The sequence below is a fragment of the Peromyscus californicus genome, unplaced genomic scaffold, assembly GCF_007827085.1.
Source record: "Peromyscus californicus insignis strain IS unplaced genomic scaffold, ASM782708v3 Scaffold_5__1_contigs__length_169319896, whole genome shotgun sequence".
NCBI lineage: Eukaryota > Metazoa > Chordata > Mammalia > Rodentia > Cricetidae > Peromyscus > Peromyscus californicus.
Genome location: NW_026294573.1, coordinates 64,831,046 through 64,858,512, shown reverse-complemented (window position 1 = coordinate 64,858,512; position 27,467 = coordinate 64,831,046). Strand labels below are relative to the sequence as shown.

At 43.0% G+C, this 27,467-nt stretch overlaps 1 protein-coding gene across 4 annotated transcripts in view; it reads left to right on the top strand.

Moving 5' to 3' along the window:
* Positions 1-27,467, top strand: part of Adamtsl1 (ADAMTS like 1) — a 949,615-nt gene that overhangs the window by 897,497 nt on the left and 24,651 nt on the right. For all 4 annotated transcript variants that reach the window (XM_052717522.1, XM_052717521.1, XM_052717520.1 and 1 more), the window contains 2 exons: positions 4,569-4,748; positions 7,610-7,744. In XM_052717522.1, the coding sequence (XP_052573482.1) occupies positions 4,569-4,748; positions 7,610-7,744 (315 nt within the window). The remainder of the gene's footprint in view (positions 1-4,568; positions 4,749-7,609; positions 7,745-27,467) is intronic.

Genomic DNA, 27,467 nt, shown 5'->3' with positions numbered 1-27,467 from the left:
ATGTCCTCAAAGAGGCAGTCTGGTGTGACAACACGCTGTGATGTGCACTTGTTGAGAAAGGGGTTCTGACATTGAAGGTGTCTCCATTTAGATCTCCACCCTGAGACTGGTAAGTTAATGACTGGCTGATTGGTAAGTTACTAGGGATAGGAAGCCACAGGGACCAGGTATTCTCCTGAGTCATCAAGGACCCAAACTAATGTGACTATAGAAAGAATTCTCTTTTTTTGCATGTGTATGTATGTTTATGTGGTGTGTCCTTGTGTGTATATGCATGTACACATGTGTAGGTATATCTTAGGAGGCCAGAGGCTGATACAGGGTAGATTCCTCAATCAGTCTTTGCTCTATATATTGAGGTAGGATCTCTCCCTAAACCTGGAGCCCAAACACTTGACTAGTCCAGCTAGCCTACTTACTCATCTCCGCTTCCTAAGTTCTGGAAATACAGGCAGGCTGCCATACCCATCCTGTCATTTACATGGATGTTAGGAATCCCAACTCCAGTTTTTTAAACTGTGCAAGCATTTAAGCCACAGAGAGGTCTCCCCAGATTTCTTAATCTCTTTGAGATCCACTTTTCCCCTTTATGTAATGGAATTGATAATAGTACCTGCCCTGTTGAGATCATTATGGAAAATAAGTGTTTACATCTCTGTAATGTTTGACTTATAGTAAACGCTCAGTTACTATTATTTTTAGTGATGCCAGTGGGCTATTTTTGCACATCTCATTACACTCTCAGTGTCAAGGTGCTCTAAATATCAGGCCTAGGCTAGTATGTCTGGTATCTTTCCAAGGTATTTTTTGGCATGTCTAGGTGGTTAATGAGAGTCTATAAAGCATGGCTGTCATCCCTTAAGAGAGAAGGGGACTAGCTCTGTAGTACCTTGCTTGTTTTCTTCCTTCCATATCCATTGTTCACCATGTCAAAGCTAGTCACGGAAGGGCTGGTTGTCATTCCAGATATCTTTATAGCGTCGTTCTCTGCCCATAGTCTCTGATGAGAAATCCCCAGATTGTGGCAGCAGCAATAATCCATTGCCAAACTCACAATATTGGTCTCTTTGAGAGTGAGCCTGAGGAAGGTTTTTACTAAACAGACCAGAGAAGGGTTTCCATAGCGTCCTCTTCTCCTTGGGAACATTGTAAGGACTAGAGGAGACCTTCCCTGCCTGTCGCTATCCTAAACATTTCCATTTCTCCTATGAAGTCCTGATCTCACTAGAGAAATCATCCTTTCCAGAGTATACCCCATCTGGCCCTCACAGAGAAGCCTGACTCCATGGGTCACAAGGCAAAGAATAATACAGGAAATAGGAAAATTGGACTCGGTTCCTGGAAAAGTAAGAACTAGCTCCCTGACCCCTCAGAATCTGGCTTCTTTGTCTTCCCTTCTTTTCTCTCCTCTCTCTGTCAGGAGTTGGTTCTCTCCTCTGCATCGCTTGGCTGGGGGCATCATGTCACAGCAGCATCTACATACACGCATACACAGCTGTAGCTGTGACCCCTAGAAGCATAAGCTCCAGGTGCCATCAAGGCAATCGTGGGGGGGGGTGCTCACTCCTCTGTTCACCTAGGCAGCACTCCCTCTGCATCAAACAAAAGGCTCACCTGGTTCTCTTGCTCTCCTTATCTTTCTCCAGAATAGAAGCCTTTTATTCCCACTGGGGACCAAAAGGAAGATGCCCCCACTAAGCGCTACATGGGAGCAGTTCAATGCTGGACGGAAGAACCCTCATAGAAATGATTTATATGACCCCATTTTCCCTATGCTTTTGATAAATAAATGACTAGAAATTTTTTTCTTCAACTTCTTTCAGAGGCTTCCCAATTTAAAAAAAAATTATTGTAAAAATTCGAGCTCAGGGTTCAAAGGCCTAGCTGGCGTGGGCAAGCATCATGATGCTCTTGCTCTCCCTAGTGGTGCTACAATGGAAACTCGGCCCTTCTACCTCTCACCTGTATCTTTTCTCAAGGTGTGTCTAGAGATGCTGGCAGCCTCTCTCAGGTGTACTCAAGCCTTGTATCATTTGAGCTGAATCAGTTATGTTTCTCCCTGGGGTGACAAGACTCCTTTATCCAAGTCTATATTTCCTCCCATTAACCCTACTCTTCTTGAGCAATTTTAAGACAAATAGTAAGTGCACACATAACCCCTCGAAGAAATCAGGGCCCCTAGTCATAAGCTGTCTGTTCAGGACAACACTGCCTTGTCCCAAGGACAAAATACAACCCTGCTCTGGGAAATCATTAGACTAAGAGTCTAGGTCTTTGGCTTTTCTTGGCATTGACCCCATTTTCCAGCCTTTGACATTCTAAACATTACTTGCATGCTTGCCACAGAGTTCTGTGAGCAAACTGGGCTTGGCAGCAGACTGGATGGTAGAAGAGATGACGCTTCTGCTGCCTGGAAGTCTGGGAGTCAGCACCCCAAACCTTCAGTCTCCCAGCTCCCTCCAAGCCTGTCCTCTTGTGGGGCCTCTTCAGAAGGCCATCTAGGAACTCCTGTCACAGACTGTAGACTACTTACCTGAATACCAGCTTCAAGGAAACTTCCTAAGGAGCCCAGATTGTACCTAGAGTATAGAATCTGACTTCCAAGGATAGGCACCCATCCCATGTCTATACACAATCTCCCTGAATCTCACAGACAAAAATATAAGAATGGGTTGTGGAAGAGCAGAGTCCTCTCCTTTGGTCCATTTCTTATCCTGCTACTGATGTCAGCACTTTGAGTTCTCTTGTTTTGAGAAGACATCCTTTGTCTTGGTCATCTTTCTGGCATTATAACATCACATCCAAGATACCAACTCATGAAGAGAGAGTTTCTGTTGACTCGAGGCTTCAGTCTGTTATCAGTTGTCTTGTTGCTTTGAGGCTGGATCTGTAGTTACATAATAGATCACAGAATAAGTGTGTAGAAGAGTAAAACCAAACACTGTGGGGCCAGGAAGCAAACCAGTGAAGAGGGGCCTGGGATACCATGAGCCCTCCTCAAAGGTATTCCCCCCACAGACTATCTACTGGGCTTCACTTCTTAGAAGATCTCCCACCTTCCAGTGGTGCCATCCAGAAAACTATGCCCAGGAAACATGGGGCTTGTGAAGACACTCACATTCCAAATACTGAAAGGTGGAAAGATGGCTCAGTGGTTAAGATTGTATACTGCTCTCACAGAGGGCATGAGTTAGGTTCCCAGTGTCCATATCAAGGAGCCCACACCTGCCTATTACTCCAGCTCCAGTAGATTTGATGCCTCTGCCCCCGCCCCATAGGCACCTGCATTGATATGCATGTACCCATACACAGGAGGACATGCATACACAATAATCTTTTTTTTAATCTAAACCATGGCAGCTTAAAAAGTACAAGCATGCTGCCTATATGGTGTCAAGTCTAATAAGGATCCAGCAGCTTCCTTTCATCTGGGTCAAACATATATTTTGATGTTTTATATCTTTGACTTTACTTTTAATCAATTTTTAAGAAAAGTGGACGCATCAAAAAAAGTGCCAAGTGAATGCTCTACAACCAACCATTTCCAGGTCAAGAACTAACACTGGTGAAGACCCAGCCAAAAGTTCCCTGTCACCAGCCCCTTGTATTCATTCCACTCCTCAGAGGAGCTACTCGTCCTCCTGCCTGCAAACAACATACACTAATGCTACTTGGTTTTCTGTTTTGTTTTATTTTAATTAAAACATAATTGCATAGCTCCCCCTTCCCTCTCCTCCCACTTATCTTTCCCGTGTGCCTGCCCCACCCTTTCCTACCTTCTACCACTTTGCCACACTCTCTCAAATTTAGGGCCTCCATCTCTTTATCAGCCATTACCTATATAGTTCTAAATATATAAACATAGCCTTCTCAGTCCATTCAATGTTACCTGCATGTATATGACTTCTGGGCTGGCCACTTAGTATTGGAAGAGCAGTTTGGGGACTCTTCCCTGGGGAAGATTATTTCTCCTACGCTCAGCATCCCTTAGTGACCTGTAGTTCTTTGTCTAGTGTTGAAGCGCCATGAAATCCCCCTTTCCACATTATTGTGTCTGTTGGTGTGGTCCCCACTTGGGTCTTGTTAAGCAGTAGTCATGTTGGTGAGACATCACAGGTGTGTAATGCCACCAGTTTTTGTTTCTCACTTACAGACATGAAATCAGACAGTGTATATTCCTATATCCGGCTTTAGTTACTGAGCATTATGTTGGTCTCAATTGTAGAATTTTCATTTTTATGAGGTATGTGCATTTAGTAGTTGTATTTTAGGATGTGTTCTCCAAAGGACTTGGCTATTCTTATAACTTGGCAAGTGCCATGTATCCGCTGCCACTGTCCCCTCCCCATTTCACTGGTCCCCGCCTTCCTGCCTCACCTCTAGAAGTCTTAAAACGCAAAATCTCTAGAGACAAGAAGAAGCCCAAGGTGTGATGTTTGGTTTGGCTGAAGGACGGTAGACGACGCCCAGGCAGATGCTTCCTGCAGAGCTGGGTGGGGTGGCCAGAGGTTCTCAATGTCCTGGATTCCCCTGACGTTTGTCTGATAAGCATATTTTTGTCTTCGTAGGTGTGCCTGAAGCTGAAGTCACTTGGTTCAGAAATACAAGCAAACTGGGCTCCTCCCAGCATCTGCATGAGGGCTCCTTGCTGCTCACAAACGTGTCCTTCTCTGATCAGGGCCTATATTCCTGCAGGGCAGCCAATCTTCACGGAGAGCAGACTGAGGGGACACAGCTCCTGATTCTAGGTAAAAAACTTCTCAAAACCACGGCCTCGGGTGGCAACTGACCCACCCTCCACCTCCTTTTTCCTCTTACTGAATTAAGAACAGAAAGTAGTCCCTTCAGTCACTCCTCCCACAATCAACCCTTCCAACAGACAACACAGAGTGCGGGGCCAACCAGAGCTGAGTGTGAAATCTGCCTCCACCTCGTTAGTTAACCTTTGTGGCATTGGATAAGTTACTCGCCTTGCTACATCTTGGATGCTGCTGTCTGTGAGAAACCTGACAACAGAGGATTGCCCACATTGCTTTGGCACAAGGGTTATCAAATGGAGCTGGCCAAGAAAATGGCTCTTAATCACATGCTAGGTTTGTCTTTGAAGAGCAAATGAAAAACATGGATGAAAATTTCCTTATGTGTAGCTGGGTGGTGGTGGTACACACCTTTAATCCCAGCACTTGGGATGCAGAGGCAGGTAGATCTCTGAGTTCGAGGCCAGCCTGGAATTCCAGGAATTCCAGTCAGAGCTGTTACACAGAGAAACCCTGTCTCGAAAAATAGATAGATAGATAGATAGATAGATAGATACATACATACATACATACATACATACATACATACATACATAGACACATAGACAGACAGACAGACAGGCAGGCAAACAAACAAACAGTCCCTGGGCCACCATCTACCATGATGGTTCCCCAGGACAGAGCTTGGCCATCTTGGAAGCTACAGCCCCCTTTGCCTGCCTGCCTTCTGCTTCCTTTCCACTGAGTCGGGGATGGGTGGGTGAGATAGAACAGAAGTTTCTAGATGGAGCCTTACCCTTTAAAAACAGAGCAATAATTAGAGCCCGAATGCTGACTCTCTCACCAAGAGAAAGCTGTTACTCTAAAGGGGAAGGGGGAAGCAAAATATGAGAATAATAATTACATACCACACATGTATACATCAACATACACTGTGGACTTTTGCGGGGGAAAATAAACTTTACACTTCGATTTTCACACCCACAGCTGATGATGTACCCTCACCCCTGCCCACTCTGATTTCAGGGGCCCAGCTGTGGTTTCCTCTCACTGGTGGCTGCATAAACCTCCAGACTTCATAGGAAGCCACAGAAAATTGGCTCAGAGAAAAGAAGGATGTCATTTGTTTTCCACCGGGCTTCATCAACTGAGCTGTTATTCTGGGGTCATGCTGAGTGATAGTACTCACTGGTGGGATTTTTCTCCCTAATAGCCCTTCTTGCTGTCTCTGCTAACAGAGATGGGAGCCTTGGAGTGCTACTGTGGCATCAGCGGGGAAGTATTTTCTCTGAACCAATTCTTACTGCATTCCAAATAGAGTATGACCATTGAATGTGGTGGAAGAGCAGGATGCCTTCCCCATTTTAATCAAACCTTCCAGAAGAAAACAGTCATCGTTCAGATCCTTATAAGAAGTCTTGGTTTAATTAAGAAAAGTTAACATGGAAATAGCATTTCTTTTTTTATCAGTGATAACATGAATTAGTTTTTAAAGGGGAAGTTTTGTATATCAAACTGAAATTTCACATCAAGTCCTATGACTTAACTTGTAGTCTAAAAGCTTAGCATGGAATGATATGGGCATTCATTCTTTCAGTCAGTGGACAGATGTTTGTTGCGTGTTATCTCTAAACCCAAGTTAAGTGGACACTGGTAGAGTTTTAGTGGGGAAAAAAAATGAGGTGGTTTCTGCCCCTGGAGAATTTACATTTCCACTGGGGAGATAAAATAGGCACATTCACACCAAGAATTGCCACAGAAGCTATAGCAACATAAGCAGGGGCTGACATTTGGCCCAAGGAGAATAAATTGTTTCTCAGATGAGACTAGCCTTCCCTTTTTGCTAAATTTAATGAGTAAATAAAGGAGGAGGAGAGGAATAAAGACACTTCCATGGTGGCTGTTTACTCAGAGATCTTTATAATGAGGCAGCTAAGGCCCAGTAGGCTAAGGGCTAGCCTAGGTTAATCAATGGCACAGCTGTAGTTCCAACTATGGGTTTCTAAAACAGGTACGTTTTCCCTCTGCAAAGGGTTGAGTGCACTCTGTTTCTCATGAAGATGCATCATTTTACCATTGTCTTCTCCCTGTGATGGTCTTTGTCAGTCAAGGCAGAAAGATGAGAAGGTTGTTCCTCAAGTAGACACTGTCAGTATTTATGGACATGCCCAACACAAACTAACAAAAAGCCAAGCACATGGTAGGGGCCTGTCCAAACCCACCACTGAAGACTTCAGCCCTGACTCCTTAGAAGATTTTGCATGACACCCCGTAATAATTTCTTCCTGCCCTTTTTATCTGGTTCCTACTTGGGCATAAGAATTAGACCACAAAGCAAATCAAGCTCACTAGATTCTCTCATTGAAAAAAAGGCACTTGTATAAATCCTCTTAAATAAATTCTTGGATAGTATTCTATTCGTGGAGACAGTTACAAATTGCCTCATTCCTACGGATATTATGAGTTAAGTAAAGAGATTGGTTGAAAACTATTTATCTCGCAACTTGGCATATAGTAAATGCTAAAATTGTCCTTTAAAAAAAATCTTTGTAACATGCTTCAATTTATCTACATTGTTAGAAAGACCCAGTGGTGGCATGCTTTAAAGTGGTATAAAGTGAAAACTGAAATTCACAGGCCTGGTTCTTATTACAGACCTTGTTATTTCAGGCATCAAATATTAACTTTGAAATTCAGACTCACCTTCATAGGTATACCTTCTCTATAGGAAAAAATGAAGTCAACTGCAACAATGCCTATCATACATACAGGGCAGTACATGCCTATTCTCTCTCTCCTGTAACATAGTCTGTATGCTCTCACCTCCTGATCTACCATCTGTCTTCTCCCAGATCCCCCCCAAGTCCCCACACAGTTGGAAGACATCAGGGCCTTGCTCTTAGCCACTGGACCGAACCTTCCTTCAGTGCTGATGTCTCCTCTGGGAACACAGCTGGTCCTGGATCCTGGGAATTCAGCTCTCCTTGGTGAGTCCAACCCTCTGAAACATTGGGCAAAAATCCAGGGCTGGACAGGATTTATGGATGGGTGACTGCCTGCAGGTGGGAGGGGGCAGCAGTGGGGGGTGGCCAACAGGAAATCACTAAATTGCCTACAGAATCCAGACTCACCAGTGGAAACTTGGCTGACTTTCCACACGAGGTGAGTGCGGCTCTCAGTCTGGACTCCAGTTTGTCTGGATTCCAATATGGCCCCTCTTGGGCTGATGCCATGGCCCAGACCCTCTCCTTCAGGGGGACTCACTGAACTCTGAGAATGGGGTAGCAGTGAAGAACCCTTCTGTGTCTCCTCCCCACCATGAACCCTCTAACCTCTTACTCTGAAACAGCTAGAATCAGCTTTTAACAACAAAGCTATAGTGTTAACATCCTAGAAGCCAGCAATTTTGTCCAGGCCAGCTCTCTGTGCAGTCTACAGCCAGCCCAGACAGACTTCCCAAGGCTAAACCTCCCTGTTAGCAAGCATTGGGGACCAAGCTATTGCCTACACAACTGGTACCATCCAGTAGCAGAGTCTTTTGCCTGCATCTGAGTTCTGGGCTCCTCACTCTGGAATCATGGCCTGAGGCATGGGAAAGACAGAGCTATGCATATAAGAAGAGAACAGAAAATATATGGGAAATCTGTATGCCTTTCTCTTGATTGGGCTGTGGGCCTAGGACTTAACACTGGTCAAGAAGAAAAATCAAAGCTTTTAACCACTTTTATTTTTAAGCCTATAAAGTGGAGAAATTCTTTGCACTATATGCCCCTGAATGTTGATAACAGTAGCTAGAATTACTCTCTTGGCTCAAAGTTTAAAGTTCCTCTGTTCTTCCACCCAGAGGTTTAGCAATCACGCTGGTAGCTATTTATCAGAGTGGCCAAGGGCCTTAGTCACTTTAGAATTAGAGAGCAGAAAGATGTCTTTCAATTTCCATTATCATCTGCAATTAATGAGGAGTCATTATACCTTATCAGCAGATGAAAATGCTCCTGTCTTCTCTATTTCTGGTCTTGGGAAAGGTAAGACATCAATTAAATTAACAAGTGGCCCTTGTTTCCCACTTCATGTTTCCAAATGCATGAAAAGTTTGGCATTGTGTTTTTCCATATCCCACTGACCGGAAGCCACACAGCTTTAAATTTCAGTTTCTTGGCTTACCAATGATAAACTTACTCCAAATTACATGTGCATTGTAAACATCTTTGTTTTAGAATCCTCGTTATCCTGTTGTTGGTTATAGCTCAGTAACTAACAAAATGCATAGTAATTGCTGATCTTTAAGCTGAATAACTCTTTTGAGTCACTCAGGTACCATTCCATGTGCAAGAAAGGTTCATCGACTCATACCTTTCCATGATAGCTGTAATTTCTTTCTCCCTTATTCTGAAATAATATTTTTGTCTCCTTTTAGCCATGGGCAATAAGGATTTATTATGCTTGCTGCTGCATTCCATTGCTGGTTTATGATGCTTTGTTACCTTAGACTGGTATTTAAATCTAACAGTTAAGACACCTTAATATCCCAGTCTACATCCAGACTGCTCCATTTGAAGGAGACAGTGAACCAGTGTTCATAGAGTCCCTGAGTCTAACAGCCTGGGCAAAAATCAGTGCTGTCCCAGTACTGTAGACCTAAGGGAGCTCTGTGTGCAACTGTGGAGATAAATTAGTGTTAGGAAATTGTGTCAAATATCAGGACTCTGAGAACGGGGTTTCCACAGACCAGAGTCTCCAAGATACTATAGAAATGTGTAGTAAAGAATGAATGGGATTCAAATAGGCAAAATGTGGGAGAATGGACACGCAGGTTTTAAAAAGAAAGAAGAAAAATTGGTGTCATGAATCCTGAGAAGAAATGTACAAGATATTTATTAGGGATCCTTCTAGAAAAAAAACTAAATAACTCCTTTGCCTTGAGCCTGATGATGAGCAGCTGGACTGGAATAAAATCCTGAAGATAAGCAAAACTCAGCCAGAGTTCAACTCAGCAATTATGATGTCCTCTGTCCATCTTGAACTTCCCTGCTATTGACTCCCTCAGATTTGTTCATCCATTTTCTTCCAACTGGACAGGTTCCCACCCTTGGCTCCTCTGGCTGGGCCCTCTGTTACAAGAAAAAACCCAGGAAGGCAGTTTTGCACTGAGTTCCTAAGCAATTAAAACAGTAAGGCACAAATTAAGGAGCATCTTGAATTCTGGGCTTTAAAAAAGCAGATATACTATGATAGGATACTAAGATGAATACTTAGAGATTTTTAATTTTTGTATTGTGTGTGTGGTTGTATGTATATGCACATGCATGAGGTCAGATCCCTTGGAACTGGAAATATAGGAAGCTGTAATCCACCAGACATGGATGCTGAGAATCAAACTCAGATCTTCATCGAAAGAGGTGATCATGCTTAAGCACTGAGCCACCTGCCCAACTCCTAGCTTTGGTTTATAAGAGGATGATATAGTTAAAGAAATATTTGAGATTAATCCATGCAGTACTCTGAATGACTGATCTTATTCTAAGGGTAACATATTCTATTAAGCATTCCTCCCACACCAAACATCCCTGATTATGATGCCTTTTGTCACTCAGTACAGGCACTACCTTAATATCCAAGCCTGATCCACTTGATTTTGTAGATGAAAGCCATTTGCCAACCCTGTTGTAGCCAGCAAGTGGTTAGACTCAAGTATTTCTTGGTGGATGTGGCTGACTGCCTGTAACCCAATCGTACTGTGGTACCATGTGCCTCTGTGGTACAGGAGCAGTGGTTCCTGGACTTTGATTCTCCTGTTTCACTAGAGGAAGGGGAGACGGGAGATTCAAGAGTCTTAAAAGCCATGTCTCAGAGCTAGCTCTTACTCATTGAGTGTTGAAGTTCCAGAGAGTGAGTGATCTATTTCCAGAAATGGCCATTTTAGTTATATGACCCATTGACATCCAGATCACTTCAAGCCACAGCTGCAGCTGATGGAATCGCACTAGAGTGGGTCCTCTTGGCCTCACTTTCCATGAGTGTAAAGTGGAAATGTAAGTCCCTTATTGCTCTTCAGTCTTGACTCTGTGGGTTAGGTGTGGGAACTGCCCCTGGAGTCTGTGCTGGCAGAGGATTCAGCCTACCTGATCCACTACCCTGGGCAACGCAAGCACTACTTCTTTGCAACTTGATGACAGTTGTCCTTCCTGCAGAGGCCTCAAGGGTATGACAGCTTCTCTAGAAGGGAGAGCCAGTCCTCTGCCACTGACGCCTTTAGTCCAACCCTAAAGCAGTACCCTACAGGCTCTGTTTTCAGAGCAGAAATATTGCAGCCCTTCCCAAGGCATCTAAACTGTTTGGTAACTTTGAGTGAAATGTTTTTAGAAGGACCACCAAGGCCAATTGTATTCATTTATAGAGCAGTATCATTGATTTTGTTCTTAAATAACTTTTGTTGGGGTTTTAATTATCATAGCAATCTATCTTTATTGTAGGACAAGTAGAAATCAAATCAAAATGAAGAAAGAAAAAATATCTAATAACCCAACCCTGAGGTAATCAGTGCTAATACCTTTGTCTTAAACATCAATGTAGATCCTTTATCTATTTTATCTAAAGTTAAATATATTCTGCGCACTGGCTTTATAGTTTTAATCACTTGGTGATGTCCAACAAACATCTTTCTGCGTCTCTAAAACTTTTCTATAATTTCATTTTCATGAATGCTTTGGCAAAAGATGCTGTGTCTTATTAAGTCACTCCTCTGATGGATTTTGTGTTCTTTTTAGTCTTTTCACTATTTTTTAAAAAATAAATGTAATGATTTTTTTCTATATCCTCATGTGACCCCTATTTACTTAGGATCCATTCCTGGTGGTAGATTTATTATGTCAAAGCCTCATACCATTTGGGCTTACTATTTATTATCAAATTTGCCCCCATAAAAATCATGTCCCTCTCATACGCTCATCAGAACTAAATGAGAGAAAGGTCCCACATCCTATATGAGTTATAATCAGTAGTTTTTACACTTACAACTGTAATAGTGAACACAATGGTATAAAATACAAAGAAACATTATTTATAAGTACGTTCTTATTTTTATTCCTTTTGCAATTTAATAAAATTGTCAGTCTCTAATTTCATTTAGGAATTGCTCATTCATGTCATCTGTTTATTTATGACAGCTATTCTTTTTATTGACTTACAGGACACATATGTTTATATTTGTCTAACCATTTGATTGACATGAAACACATCACATATAGTCTAAAACAGAAAATGCTACCATGGCCAATGACTGAACATATGGTATTTCCCAAGTTACCTTCGGTTTTTGTTTGTCGTGTTCTTGCCTTTCTGGATTTTCTCTTTTTTTTCTACCCTTTCACAATCACTTCTTGCAATCTTGCTCTTTCCTACCCCTCCCACCTCAGCTAACCACTGATCTGCTTTCTATCAATCAGAGTAGGCAATTGCATTGTCTACAGTGTTAAATAAAGGGAGCAATACCATTGGGAATTTGACTTGATGATGCTTTTTTATTTTGACAGTTTCATGCGTGTATACGAAGTACACACACACACACACACACACACACACACACACACACACACACACACACACACTACCCTCCCTCTCCCAATCGTGCTCACCCCTTTCTTCCCAGGTAGGACTTCTTTCGCTCTTATAATTATTTATCCTCTTCTCTATTACCACATCTGTCATTAGAGTATTCCTCCTCTTGCTGCCAAGCACTCTGTGTGTGGGTATATTACAGTCTGTTTAATCACTCACTAATTGAGAGACAGAATGGTCCCTTCAGCTTCTAGTTATTAAAAATACAGCTGGCATAAAAATTCGTGTATTACTCTTTGGACATATGCTTTCATTTCTCTTCACTAAGCACCTAGGGGTGATGTGACTGTATTATATGGCAGGTGTGTGAGTAAGACTTGAGTAAATGATCAGACTGCTTTTCAGAGTGACCTGTTATTTCACATCCCCATCAGCACTTCATGACGTTCTAGGTTCTCCACATCCTCGGCAAAACTTGCCCTCCTTGCTGTTGTGGTTTTAGGAAGCCTCCTAGGTGTGTAGGGATCTTTCTGTGGTTAGCATTTGCATTTTGCTAATAGCCAGTAGTGTTCAGCAGCTTTCCCTATTTACCATGCCAATTTCTTAGACAAAATGCCAGTTCAATTGTTTTATCAATTTTTTTTTAAAGTTGGGTCTTTCTTCACTTAGAATTGAATCTTCAAAAATCTTTATATAATTTGAAAGTCTGTTATTAGATACATAGTTTTCATATATTTTGTCCCAGTGTATGGCTATCATTTCATTCATTTGATGTCTCTGGAGAGTAGAAAACTGAGACCTTGGTAAGGGTCTGCTTCATGTCTTTGTTCTATTATGCATTATTCTTGGGTGTTGTATTGAAAAAATCTTTATGTGACCCAAAGTCTGAAACATATTTGAGGGGAGTTCATTGCAGAGTTCCAGAAACTATTCATTTTGTAACTAGAACTTTATTGTCATAAGTTGTATCCATGCAGTGACCTGTACATTGTCTTCAGCAGCATCTATGCCACAGAACAGAGTTGAGCACTTAGAACAGAGGCCCTGTGGTCTTTGTGCCTAAGGTCTGGCCTATGCAGAAAGTGTTGGCCACTGATTTGGTGCCTCCACAGTATTAACTATGATGCTGAGGTCTGTAATGGGAATCACAAAGCCCACTCCGAGGTCATACTCTTTCCACTGTCATCATGCCCTGTCACTGAGTTAGGCATTCTTCCTAAAGTCTAGGACCCTGAAAAGCTGAAAAATGAAATCTCCTACCGATTAGGAAAGAGGAACAAACCTGTTCTATAAGCCCTGGATTTTCCTTAGCTGACTCCAGCAACACAATAAATAGCTGTGTATGACTTACAAGAAGTAGTTCAGGGCTGTGGAGTTGGCTCAGGCAATAAAGTGCTTCCTGAGGAACCAGGAGGACCTGAGTTTGGGTACCCAGCATCCACTTTATAAAGCCAGGTGTGCTGGTGTGCCTCTGTGGAGGTCGGGGAGAGAAAAGTGGATCCGTGGGGATTGCTGGCTAGCTACTATGGTCAAATTAGTGAGCTCCAGCTTCACTGAGACTCTGTCTGAGAAATGCATCCAGTGCTATCCTCTGATTTACACACACACAAGAGAGAGACAGAGACAGAGAGACAGAGTTGAATATCCTTTTTTTTTTTCAGTATATCTTATTTAGATTCAGTCTAAGTAGGAGCATCATAGAATTGACTCTTAAGGTTTGGCCAGCCTGCTCTCTTTAAGGCAGTAGTCCTCAACCTTCCTAATGCTGTGACCCTTTAATACAGTTCATGCTGTGGTAACCCCCAATCATTAAATTATTTTTGTCACTACTTCATAACTATAATTTTGCTACTGTTATGAATCATAATGTAAAATCTGTGTTTTTCAGTGTCTTTAGGTGACCCCTGTGAAAGGGTTGTGCCCCACAGGTTGAGAACCATTGCTCTAAGGAGAGTCTCTTTTGTGAGTGAACAAACTAAACTCCACAGACCTCACAAGCATCCCTGCTAAAGGCATGTGACCTGGTCCCCCAGGAGCCATTTTCTCATGCCCGACGAGCAGGGAGAGCTGTGACTAGTCCATCAGCAGTGTTCTGAGCCCTTCTCCCCTGCAGGGCTCCAGCACACACCCAGCCCAGACCACAGCCTCACAGCAGTACTAGTATGCTCTCTGGCACAGTAGCATTAGATAGAGGCCATGCGCAGTTCTGTATCTCAGAGCCCATCAGGTACTAGGGCCAAGGCCCACAGGCTCTGCTCAGACGGTTATGTTTCCATACTGATCACCTGCACGTGGCTGCAGTTTCTGGACATTCATTTCTCTGCTGAGAACTGCAAAGCTCAGCTGGCCTCAGACCTCTGTTAAGAACAGTGGTGACCCATAATCTCCTAAAAGGTGAATGTTTCTTTCCCTGGCACTGAGTTAAAACTGGGCCACTCCAATAAACAATGTCACACTGGTGGGTGATCCAAGCCTGGAACATACAGGATCCAGAGCTGGAGTCTACCGACAGAGCTCACAGTGTTCATGTTTAAACACCCCAAAGTAGAAGGATATGTCAGAAAAAAGTTTAGTATGGGGAAGGAGGTTGCTGGCTACCATCAGGTAGCCAGAGAGGACTTCTTAAGAACATGACCCAAGAGAACATGTGCAATGAACTACTGAGCACTGTGCATGTCTGCTAGAAGAGATGCTACATACATCCCCAGTACAGGCAGGACATGCCTCATGTGTTCCAGGAACAATGAAGAGGCCCGAGTGGGTGGATCGGAGTTGCAGAGAGAAGAGATGGGAGATGGGGGTTGGGGAACCAACCAGATAGGCAAGAAGGCAGAGGGCAAATTTTGTAAGGCCTTGTAAATGGTCACATTAAAACAACAGAGAAAAAAATCTATAAATGTCCAATTTATAAACTGTCTCAATATTGCATTGAGCATCGTGAGCTTTTCCAGGACTAGGCAGAGGCAGGCAGAAGTGATTTCTTTTATTGGAAGCCATGTGGCCAACTGCATGCTGACTCCAGTAAACCAGAGGCTTATCAGGCTGGCTCTGGTCCAAGCCAATATTGCTGATTTAATTTGGCTCACATGTGTTGGGCACCTGCTCACCTACCTGGTCTGAAGCTTCAACAGGCACGTGTCTAACCATGTCCTCCCTCTAGTAAGAGGGGCCCAAATGGATGATAGAACCACCTGGGAAATTTAAAACTAGTCCAACAAAGACCAATTAAGCTAGAATCTCTGGGGGGGTAGAGCTAAGTATCAGTACTTTTAAATAAATTATTCTCTAGGTCAAATGGCTTCCCAAAGTCACTTCTCTATTCCTTACTACATGCCTAGAGTTGGGAAATGGAATGTGTCACCATTTAGAATAGTCTAACTTAGCATACCACTTCTTTGCTGTTCAGATCTAACTCTGCAGGTGTCCTCCCATCCTGGTCTTGTCTCATACAATAATTCCATTTCTGTTCAATTTCTCCCTGATCTTTGCCATTGTCTTAAGCTTTCTGTAACTTCTTTGTCTGAAAGACCCTCTCTTGACCTCAGGCTAAATCCTACAGGTCTTTGAGACTCAGCTCATGGCCTCTATGAAGTCTCCTTTGAGTGTCCCCAGCCTGGAGTGAACACTTACCACTCACCCCCTAAGGACCTGCTCTACACCAAGGCCGGGCAAACGTTTTCTGTAAGGGAATAAATAGGAACTGTTTAAGGCACTGTGCATTGTACCTGCCCCTGTTGCCCCTACTCTACTGCGCAATCATAAAGTAATTTTACTGCCCTATGCAGCAAGCGAAGTAGTGGGTATAGTTGTATCCCATAATAGTAAAACTGTCTTTTCCAAGGCAAGGATCAAAGCCATAGTTTGCCAAGTCTGCTCTAAGTCACTGATAGGACACTTAGTATTACTAGAGATATCCCATGTCTGCATCATGACTCTCAGCTTGCTTCCGTATCCTAGAGAGAAAAGACACTGCATAGCCAGTCGCCAGCAGTTTAAAACAGTTTAAAGCAGAGCCTTGACTTGAGAGTCCTCTTGAGTCACTTCCATCTCCCAGCTCTATTCTGATTGCAGCTTTTTCATCCGCCCCACACACTTCCACCCTCATGCATGAAAGCGCACTTCCTGATTCCCGATGTAGGCTGCATCGGCACTTCCTAACGCCCTTTCTAAGGAAATGTACACTGTGACATCAGTGAGTGTCCTCGGCCACATCTGTTGGGAAACCAGTTTTCAACACGACCCTTTGGAAGACTAAGATCATCGCCGCTTCCTCTCCAAAGACAGCTGTGAGAACAAGTCCTGAAGGGCAAAGGTCAGGCAGACATTAATTCACAATGGGGACCCACCCGGTAGGTGTCAGGGAAAGTGATGCAGAGGAAGGGCAAGGCAGGCTGGAGGGCAGGACCAGCATCCTTGATGAGGAAAGCTAATGCAAGAAGACATTTACCCTGACCCTCTTCAAAGAGCAGTGGGCGTCCGTTTCCTCATTTATATTGAGAGGCTGAGATTTCATGTCACAGGGATGACATATTTTGTTTTCTAACATGTTGTCCACAAGGAGAATATGCTTTGCTATGAAGAAGAAAGGCCAGTGGTTTGTGGCTGTTCACAGCCAGTGTTTATTTACTTTCATCTTTTTTTTAAGGTAAAATCTGAAGTGGAGAATAGAGACGCATAGGGACCACATGAAGCTCAACAGCCATATCGTGTAAAACAAAATATCTTTTCCTTTTTCAGAGGGTATTTATGGGGAAGCCATGGGAAGAAGTACAGCAGTTCTTCAGACTGGAGTACACATCCATAAATATAAAGACACCAGAGCATCAGCGACACTTAAAATAGTTAGAGCAAGGCAGTAAATATCCCTGCTTGCCACTGTTCCAGGCCATAGCAAGCATCCAGGCATGGACTTATTTTAAGAGTCTAGATAATCAGGAAATGGGGACCTTGAGAAAATTCACTCACACTTGCTCCTGCCTTTTCCTGGCTCCAAGACAGAATTCCCAGGCCAGTGCCCTCCCTAGCATACCCGGCAGGAATGATGTGAATGAGTCTGGTGTCCCTGAAATAGACAGGTACTGAAAGTCCTGGGAAAATGAGGAACTCTACACTTGCCCTAATAAATCCTTCCTCACCATGAAATGGCTCTTGCAAACACCCCCTCATGTTCTGTGCCCCTCTGTGTCTGTGTGGTGCTAGAGTGGCAGTTTTATGGCAGCTGTAGAGCCCGGAGGCAGACTATAGACGAGAAAGGGCAGGATTGTGTCCAGGGCTTGTTAGGATCTGTAAAAGGAGAGACAGATTCTCCTGCCTCAGTTCTCAGCCAGCTTTGTAAGGGGAAAGGCACCTCCGTTGGAAGACCCGTTTCCAAATCCACAGCATCTGGTTCTTCATTGATACATAACCAACCCCGCCCACAGAATTGACTCTAGTGAGGGTTAAATGAGAAGCTATGTGCAGTGTGCCCAGGTTAGCGCTCAGTACAAAAGTGAAAGCTCATATGAGTTCATTTTTGCTAAGAGCCCTTCTCTTGCTACAAAATCTTAAATTTTAGGGACAGCTGCTGGCTGCCATCTCAAGTGTTAAGAAGTAGCTCAGAAGATGGGTGCCTTATTAGAGGGTTCATGTATGGCACCTTCTAGGTGGGATCACAGAGGTACTGACCTGGGTGTGCCCCCTGGCATGAAAAAACTTCTTACAAAGAAAGATCTGCCCGAGAGTGATGATGATGATGATGAGAGAGAGAGAGAGAGAGAGAGAGAGAGAGAGAGAGAGAGAGAGAGAGAGCAGTGTAATAGGAGAAGGAGACAAGAGAGTTGAACAGCTGCTCCAAAAATTAATAATAGGAGATCAAGGCTCAGTCCTCTCAGGAGGCCTCTTGCCTTCTATCCTTTAACGCCGATGCTGCCTAATAGGGCCATTCCTACGCATTCCAGAGCCTAGCACAGTGATCAGAGCAGGCTGTAGAACCAGCATGCTTGGCTACACTGCCTGAAGAACCTTAGGCAAATCATGGCAGCTCTCCTGCCTTTAAAAACTGTAGATGGATGGCTTCATAACCTTCCAGAGTTGCTGAAAGGAGTAAATATAGTATTTTAAAGATTACAGTAGTGCCTTTGTACACGGTACCTACCCAGTTCCTGTAGGTCACCACTGTATTGTTCTTGCCCCAGCCCTTCCCTTCTTGAAGTAGCGGAGTGGGGAAAGTTAAGACTATTGAAGTCAAGAAATGTGGTGGCCAGGTCCTAGCGGCGGGGATAAGGAGGATGGTAGATACAGTCGGGCCTCAGTCAGCCTGCTTTTTCATTAATTTACACATCTTACACTGTTCTTATTTCTATAACAGTTTGTTTGTTCATTTTACGTACTTTTTAGTCAAGTTCTCTTTAAAAGTTCCAGCTTATCTCAGATAAAATATTCAAGAGTTCTGAGCCACTACCCAGCCAATAGGGTAAAGCATATGTGAATAGTTCTCTGGTCAAATCACAAAACCTTTCTGAGTCTTCCCTTCCTACTAGTAAAATGGGGCAGCAACCTCCATCTCAGACTTGGTTTGAGAACCGAATGAGATAAGCATACTAAATACATTTTTGCAAGCTCTAAACTTACACTCTCTAAAACTTATTGGCTGCCTTTTTCTTTAAGAAGCAAGAATGACCACAAAATAGGGCTCCTAGGATCCCAAGAAAAGGGCCAAACTCTGAGTGATTCTAGACACTTATGATGCTCTTTTAGATAAAAACAGTTTCTTCAGCCGGGCGGTGGTGGCGCACGCCTTTAATCCCAGCACTCGGGAGGCAGAGCCAGGCGGATCTCTGTGAGTTCGAGGCCAGCCTGGACTACCAAGTGAGTTCCAGGAAAGGCGCAAAGCTACACAGAGAAACCCTGTCTCGAAAAACCAAAAAAAAAAAAAAAAAAAAAAAAAAAAAAAAAAAACAGTTTCTTCTCATTCCTTGCCTCACATTGGAATAGAGAAAGAGTTTTCTCTCTGAGGGCCCTTGGGGAAGTATGATGCGGTCTGCCTTGGGGAAGGTCATCTGAGAAGGCTTTGTGAAGAAATGGGAGCTACCTGGCTTCCAGAAGGACCTATAGCATTAGACAGGCCAGGAAAGCACGGGTGGGAATTGGAACCACACACACCCCTCCTGGAGAGCCGTGAAGATGCACATAAAGCAAAGAACACATTCCAGTTCTAAGTTCCACACTGGGCCTCTGGAGTCCAGAGCCTTGATTCCTTTTTGTGTGTGCGAATAATTGATGTTCATGGAAGTGTAACTCAGCAGAACTTGATCACCAGTGCAGTTCTCCCCACTGGGGAGAGGGGGTGACAGGGTTTCCAGTGCTCTGCCTTTTCATATGCTGTGTTTAGAGTTTGGAGATGTGGAGTTGGCTAATATTGTAGAAATTGGGTGAGTTTCATCTCTTACATAGTCAGTTCTGTCTACTATACTATAGAGAAATACTACCCAGTTTCTACCTTATCTGTACTCCTTTGCATCTTCTGGGTAAAGGAAATCATATCACCACACATACACTCCCTAACTTCCTTCTCTGCCCATCACTGGACCTGTAATTGCACAATCCTGAGAGCCTCCTCAAATCTTGAGGCCTCTAGAGTTTAAAATATATTATTTCAAGGGGCTGAAGTTGTAGTTTAACTTAACTATTTTTATTTCAAAAAGGTACTTTGCAGACACCTAAGAGACTGGCAGAATTCTAAGTAACCAGATAGCTAAGAGAAAGGTATCAGGAAGAATTTCCATCCCCACCACTACCCATCAAATTTCAATGCAAAGCATGTGTATGGAATATGCAAAATCAAATGACTAAAAGCTGGAAATATGGTTCAATCCCACAAATGTCTTTTGCGCAACTCTGTGTACCAAGAAGTCTATGTTATCTCTGCCCTCACCAGAATGCACGAATTAGGTGTCCAACTCTGCTGAGCTTCAGAAACAGGCCAGCTTAGAAAGCTTCTCCCTGTATGTGTACAAAGGAGGCAAAGGGAATAAGCCAGAATAACATTTGACATCATTAAAATCCCAGCAAGGAATACAGTGGTGTCAGCTATTAATCCCAGCACCCAGGAGGCAGAGGCAGGCAGATCTCTGTGAGTTCGATGCCAGCCTGGTCTACAAAGTGAGTTCCAGAACAACAAAGGCAGTTAAACAGAGAAAACCTATCTCAAACACACACACACACACACACACACACACACACACACACACACACACACACACACTCACACTCAAAAAGGGAATTCTCCTGACTGATTGTGGCTATCCCTCACTTCTAAGAGCCTACCAGAGCAAACCCTAGGAGGTGGATCAGGCCAAAGGGGACTAAATGATGATTATAGTAGCTGAACTGTGAAACAGAACCTTGTAATACATCTGTCTAATAGTTCAAATTCTTTCACCTTCCCTTTTAACACCTTATCTCTGAAAGGTATGTGAAAGACGAGTCAACCCCAAAGTCATTCTACCAAGAATGTTTTTATGTGAAAATCCATTGTAATTATAAAATTCCTTATTTCTCTCTTGGTCAGGCAGTTCAGAAATAATGAGCTCCCTATACATTTTGTTTCCAAGGAGATAAGACCAGAAATTCATTCGAGGCCCTTCTGGACCCTGGCAGGAACCATGGTGTGCAGTGTGGGACTCTTTGAAGTGGTATCAAGACAGATAAATCAGCGCAAGTCTGCGTCTGTTGTCCTGCCAGCTTCCTGAGCCCAGAAAAGGAATTTAGGCACAGAAAGTGACCATGGCACTTCTAAGCGCACAACAGAGACTGCACATCCTCTTAGTTCCTGCCCTATAATCTTGTTCTCAACCCTAACAAACCTTTCCTAGCCTCTCAGATCCTCACCCAGGGCCATAGCTCAGAGACTGACTCAGCACAGTTAATTCAGGGCAATATAATGGAGATTAGAGTTAGAGTGAAGTGTTTATTCCAAGGACACTGAAATCATCTTGATGATGGTACAACTGCAGAGAGACAAAAACTGTTACAAAAAAAGTGGAGGAAAACTGAGTAAACAAAGTCTTTACTAAACAACCATTGCAGATCTCTAATCCATACAAAACTCGATTTGATTATGAAATGATATATTTTTGTGTCAGTATTTATGAGTTCCATATTCAATAATTCAACCAGATACATAACAAAAATAGAAAAACCCATCTGTACTCAACATGCAGGCTGTCCTTGTTACTCCCTAAATAATAGTATAGCAACTATTTACATAGCATTTGCATTACTAGATATGATCCAAAGCACACAGGAGGATGTGTGCATGTTACATGTAGATACTATGCCATTTTATGCAGAGGCTTGGACATTTTCTGTTTTTTCTGTTTTCTATACCCAAAGGGGTCCAGAAACTGTCCTCCCACACATACCAAGGGGTAAGTGTTCCACTCTTGGGTGGACATAAAAGTTGTTTATATTTGCATAATTCATAGATTCCTGCCATCCAGAGAGCTGTCTTTGCTCTTCTCTTTATTTTGATGTTGAAAAAAGAAAATTGCAAAGGCAGCCAATGTGACTTTAAAATAACCCCTGTGTCCCTGTCACATCCATTCCTTGAGAACTTCATTACTTCCTGGCGCAAGAAGGTATTCTAGGCTCATCTTAAACTCTCTCTGCTCTGGGCCTAGAGAGTAAAGCATTGCTTATTCAGACAATTACCATTTGTCCATTGGACTTTGCTCCAAAGAACTCTAAATTTTGTGATCAACAAAGAAATCAGATGATAAACTAGTTTTGTTCAACTGTGAGGAAGATCTGTTAAAGTTGTGAAAGAAGCCGTCAGCATCTGAATAAATAAAGGCATTCTATCCCATGCACTGAACTATCCATAAGGCCTGATAGATAGCGGAGACACTTGTCTGCAGAGCAAACCCTGGGGAGAGAGAGAGAAAGGAACCGTGTTGGGAAATTGGGTATGTGTGTGAGCACTCCAAGCATTAGGCCCATAAGCCCGTTTTCTGAGACATCAACAGCTCTGTTGCCCAGTGCCTGTGTTCTGCAGCAGCCAGCAATCACACCCAAGATCCAAGATCTGGACAGACACATCCATATGTTCTCATTCATCGATCTTATATAAGACATTTTTCTTTAATGAGCTTTTGTTGTGAAACAGTCTCAATTTTATACAAATATGGACAAGATAATACTAATTTTTCCACTTAATCCATTTGAGAGTATGTTCCTGACCCCATTACCTACTATATAATCCCTCAAGTTTAGCTAGTTGTCCCAGTTGCATCCTTAAAGTGAAAGAATCCAACCTCGATCACACATGCGTTTAGTTACCGTGTCTCTTAGCTGAACAGTTTCTTGGACTTCCTTGACCTCTGAAGATACTTCTGAAGGGCACAGACTTACTGTCGTAGTGTGTCCTTCAATGCAGGGGTGTCTGATGTCACCTCATAATTAGATTCAGGCTGTGAATATTTAGCAGGAAGAAGCAAGTGCACTGGGTTCATCACCTTGCACCCAGTCATGTGATCATAACAGCAGCTGTACCCTCACAGCTAATATGAATTCCAATCACTTGCTAAAATGTCTATTGGGTTTTCCTTTGTAAAGTTATTCAACTTCTCTGGCCATTGGTAATATTTGTAAGGAGGTACTTGAAAGTGTTAGTAAATATTCTGTTCTAGGATGGATTTAAAAGTTGTGTATATTTGCATGATTCATGGATTCCTGTCATCCAGAGAGCTATCATCTCGTGCGGTCCTTTTTATTTTTGATGTAAAAGAAATTCCAAGACACAACCAATGAGACTTTGAAATGGCCCCTGTATCTCCTGACGCTGCCATGCCATCCTCTGAGAACTCCAGTACTTCCAGGCCCAAGAAGATAGTCCAGGGTCACTCAAGCTTTCCCCACTCCTGACGTAGAGAATAGTTCTGGAAGTCACTACTGTGATGCCACTGTTCTCAGTACGTAAGCATGTATACACTCAGTTGTACACGCAGTTAACAGTACTATAATTTCTGTATTCATCTGTGCATTAACCCACAAGTTCTCCCTCGTGCCTCCAATTCTGACCCAGCACTATAGAATTCTATCTCTATTTCCTCTTTCTATATTTGTAGGCATATGGCCTCTACTGTTCTTAATATATTTACTGACTTGGCTAAGCCCCTCTGCCTAGGCAATCTCATCTTATGGCTGTCTCTTGGCCTCACCCATACACCATTCTCACCCCACTTGTGATCCCTCACCATCCACCTAACCACCACCATGAGCATCTTAGTTTCTGTTGCTGTAATATATATATATATATGAATGAAACTCAGTAACTCTAGGAAGATTGGGGTGGCTAGGGGCTTATAGTTCTGGAAACTGAAACTCCAAGAGCACAATATGGGCATCTTCTTAGCTCTTAGTGAGGATGTTTTTCTGCTTCAACTCCTGATGGAGAACAGAAGGACAAGCTAATGTATAGAAAAGATGCCAAACTCCTCCTTCTGGCTAAGTTGTGCCTGTGAGAAAACATCAACCCATTTAGGAGGACTCTGTCCTTGTGATCCAGACACCCACTGTTTCACCTCCAAACCCCACATTTTCCAACATGTGAGTTTGGTTGGGGATTACACACTCAAACCAGAGCAACACCTTTTGTGTGCTAGGGACTTCACTGCTCAGACTTAGTGCCCATTCTCAGCTATCTCGACTTTCCCTCCTCTCTGAACTCTGCCTCAGTTAGCCTCACACACTGGGCATCTAACTGAATTATTCAAGAAGGAAAGGGGAAAGGTTGAGAAGTTTCTGGTGCAAGACAAAATAGATTACCTCCAGACTGGAAACTGGAAAGTGAAAATTCAGAGAGTAAGGAGCCTGGGTGTTAGATGATGCCCAGCCTTTGGAACCCTGGGGCAGGAAGCATCTGGTTGGCCAGGACTCTGACTACTGTGTAAGCCAGGGAAGCATTCACAATGTCACATCTTACCTGGTGCCACGTGGGAAGTGCTCCACATCGTATACTTCTAAGTAAAAGAATGTTGCTGTTGGTACCCTTTCTACTGTCGCTGTGTACATGGGGATTCTTAGCCTGGGTTCAGGAATTTGAGACACTTTCTAAGCCCCAAGTGCATATGTAAATGTGTTTTGTTTCTCATACAAGAACATAGAACTTCCTTCAGAATCTCTAAGAGATCTGTGATCCTCCAATATTTACATACTGACTGTGTACAAAGGGTTAACAGAAGACTCAATCTTACTGAAATCAACGTAAGGCAGATAAAAAGGAAATGTTATTTGTTGGGTAGGAGATTTGTAAAGACAAAGATTTTATATTAATTGACGATGATGCCATAACAAAGTACCACAGACTTCATGGTCCAACACAATACAAATTTATTCTCTTTGAGTTGTGGAGGTCAGAATTTCAAAATAGACATTGCTAGGTTTAAGTCAAGGTTGGCCAAGCTTCCAGAAGTTCTAACAGGACATCTATCCCCTTGCCTTTACCAGCTTCTAGAAGCTACCTCTGTTCTTTGGCTGTGACCATTGTTCTATCTTTAAGGATGACAGAGGGCACCACAAATCTTTCTCTAACACTCCGTTTCCCCTCTTTTAAGTACCCCTTTGATTGCATTGGACTAACCAGAATATTCTAGAATAATCAACCCGGTAGAGATGCTTTCTTAATCCCATCTGAAAAGAGCAATTACCTATAAAGTAGCATATTCATAGGTTTCCAGGATTGGGGTGTAAACTTTTGAAGATAGAGGCCCTTGTTCTACCTACTGACCATAATATTCAAGAATGGAGTGACATATCATCATGATTTGTAGCCCAAAACATACATTAGCATAACATTTCTGGGTGACAAGTTAGCAACGCATAATCAATATTCTTAGTGATACTCATTAACCCATCAGTGCTCCTTCAGTGAGATGATGTAAGAGCCATCGGTACACAGGGACAGAACTGCTAAGAACTTTCCCTTAGCATAGTTGTATTCATAACAAACTGGAAATTACGGAATTCTCTGCAGAGACACCGTAACTAAAAGATCCTGATACGTTTACATAAAAACCCTTTGGCAACAGTTTTGAAGGATGGGGTGGTTCTCTTAAGTATTAATGGGAAGACTCCACAATTCTGTAAGCTATCTAGTGAAATATGTGCATCTATGGGTCGGAAGGGACACTATCCAGAGCTGTGTATCTCTGAGTAGTGGGAATTGGGGGCTTTCTTAATTGTCATATTTTTCTGAACTTTTAATCCATAAAGAACTTTCACTGGTATTTTTTAAAGCAGCAAAATGAGACTTTTAACTAGGAAAAGAGGTATCGAATTCTTTCTCTGGTGAAAATGGCTGTTTTCTTTGGAGGTAAAAACATGTAGTGCACAGGCATTTAGTGGTTTTACCGGACCATTTGTTCTCAGCGTATAGAAACCCTAATGATCTCATGTCCCAGACGACAGCTTCTAGACTGCCACCTTTTTTAAAATAGTTACATTTGGGTGCGGCCGTGTGGATTCATTTAAATGTTGTCTATGGTTGCTTTCAAATTACAGTGAGAGCTAAGCAATGACAGAGATAATATGGCCATAATCTAAAATATTCACCCTCCACCCCTTCACTGATAAAAGCCCACCAGCTCCTGCCCTCGGCTTCCTGACTAGCAGCAGTGACACTAATCCACTACTCAGTTTTTAATCAAGTTTTTTGACAGATTGCAATATATAAACATCTAATAGTAAACACTTGTCACTTCAGACCTTGGCTACTCACCCTTTCCCTACCATCATAACCCAAAAATACATTTAGAGGAGGGGGAAATCTCATCACTGTAGGAAAAGGTGGTTCTCCTGTATATATTATCTAGGATTTCCTACATTTGGTCTTTAGAAAGATTTAAGAATAAAATTTTTTTTTTTTTTTTTTTGGTTTTTTCGAGACAGGGTTTCTCTGTGTAGCTTTGCGCCTTTCCTGGAACTCACTTGGTAGCCCAGGCTGGCCTCGAACTCACAGAGATCCACCTGGCTCTGCCTCCCGAGTGCTGGGATTAAAGGCGTGCGCCACCACCGCCCGGCAAGAATAAAATTTTAAGAAAATTCTAATTCCACATATTAAAGTAGAATAGAGGTGTCCAAACCGAGGGCCCCTGTTCTATCTAATCCTAAACCTTCAGGGTTCCATGTCTTTACTATATTAGAGATGCCTTTGGGAAGCTCTGTGGGAGCATTTGGTCTCCCCTCCTATATAAACTGATGGCATGACCAATCCAAGGTATGGCTAAGGGGAATATTTTTTATTGTAGATATGAAGGAGAGAACAGCCAGAGGCACCTGTGAGAGTCCAGAGCAGAGAGAAAGTAGACTAAACATGGCCAGCGGAATGGGCCTGGCCAGGAGAAGAGATGGGGGATGGGAAGCAAGTGAGAGGTGAAGACGAAGAGGGGACCAAGACATGAAGACAGAGAGAGAGGATAGCTGAAATACTGGGGTTAGAAGAGGAAATGAGTACCTTGGGGGCAGGAAGCTCCTGAGCTGGAGACCTTTATGATCGAGTAGGAGGTGAGGAAAGTTAGATACCTGGAATACTTGAGGGAGCCTGGAGAACACATGCACTCTGGTATGCTAATGGGCACCACAAATAACCATTTGTCGCTTCTGCCAGTGATAAGGGAACTGGCTCCCTTGGTAGAAAGGAACCAGCTTCCCAAGTTCCCGAGGAATGCTAGCTTTTGGACCTGACACCACCATCATTTACACAGAGACCAGGTACACAGCCCTTTCTAAATATATTCTCCACTCCAGACCTCAGCCTCCTGATGTGAATGCTCAAGAGAACAAGGACTCCAGAAAGAAAGAAATTCCACCCAGCAGTTACCTGTTCCCATCCAGACAGTCTGTGTTTTACCTCCCCTTAGATGTCTCCAAATGCCAGATTGCCTAAGGAGGCAGCACTGGTTTTAGGGCCTCTAAATCCAAGTGGTTCTTTCAAAACCCAGAATTTTCCTAGATGATCTGAACCATGCTACCTATCCTTATGCCTTCAGGGAGCCCACTAAATGCTCCAAGGGAATCTGTGGATTATATAGATCCATGGTAGATCCAAAATCATACCCAAAGTAGATCAGAAGCCCGAGCAACACTAGAAATGTAGATTGCAAACAACCGTCAGTG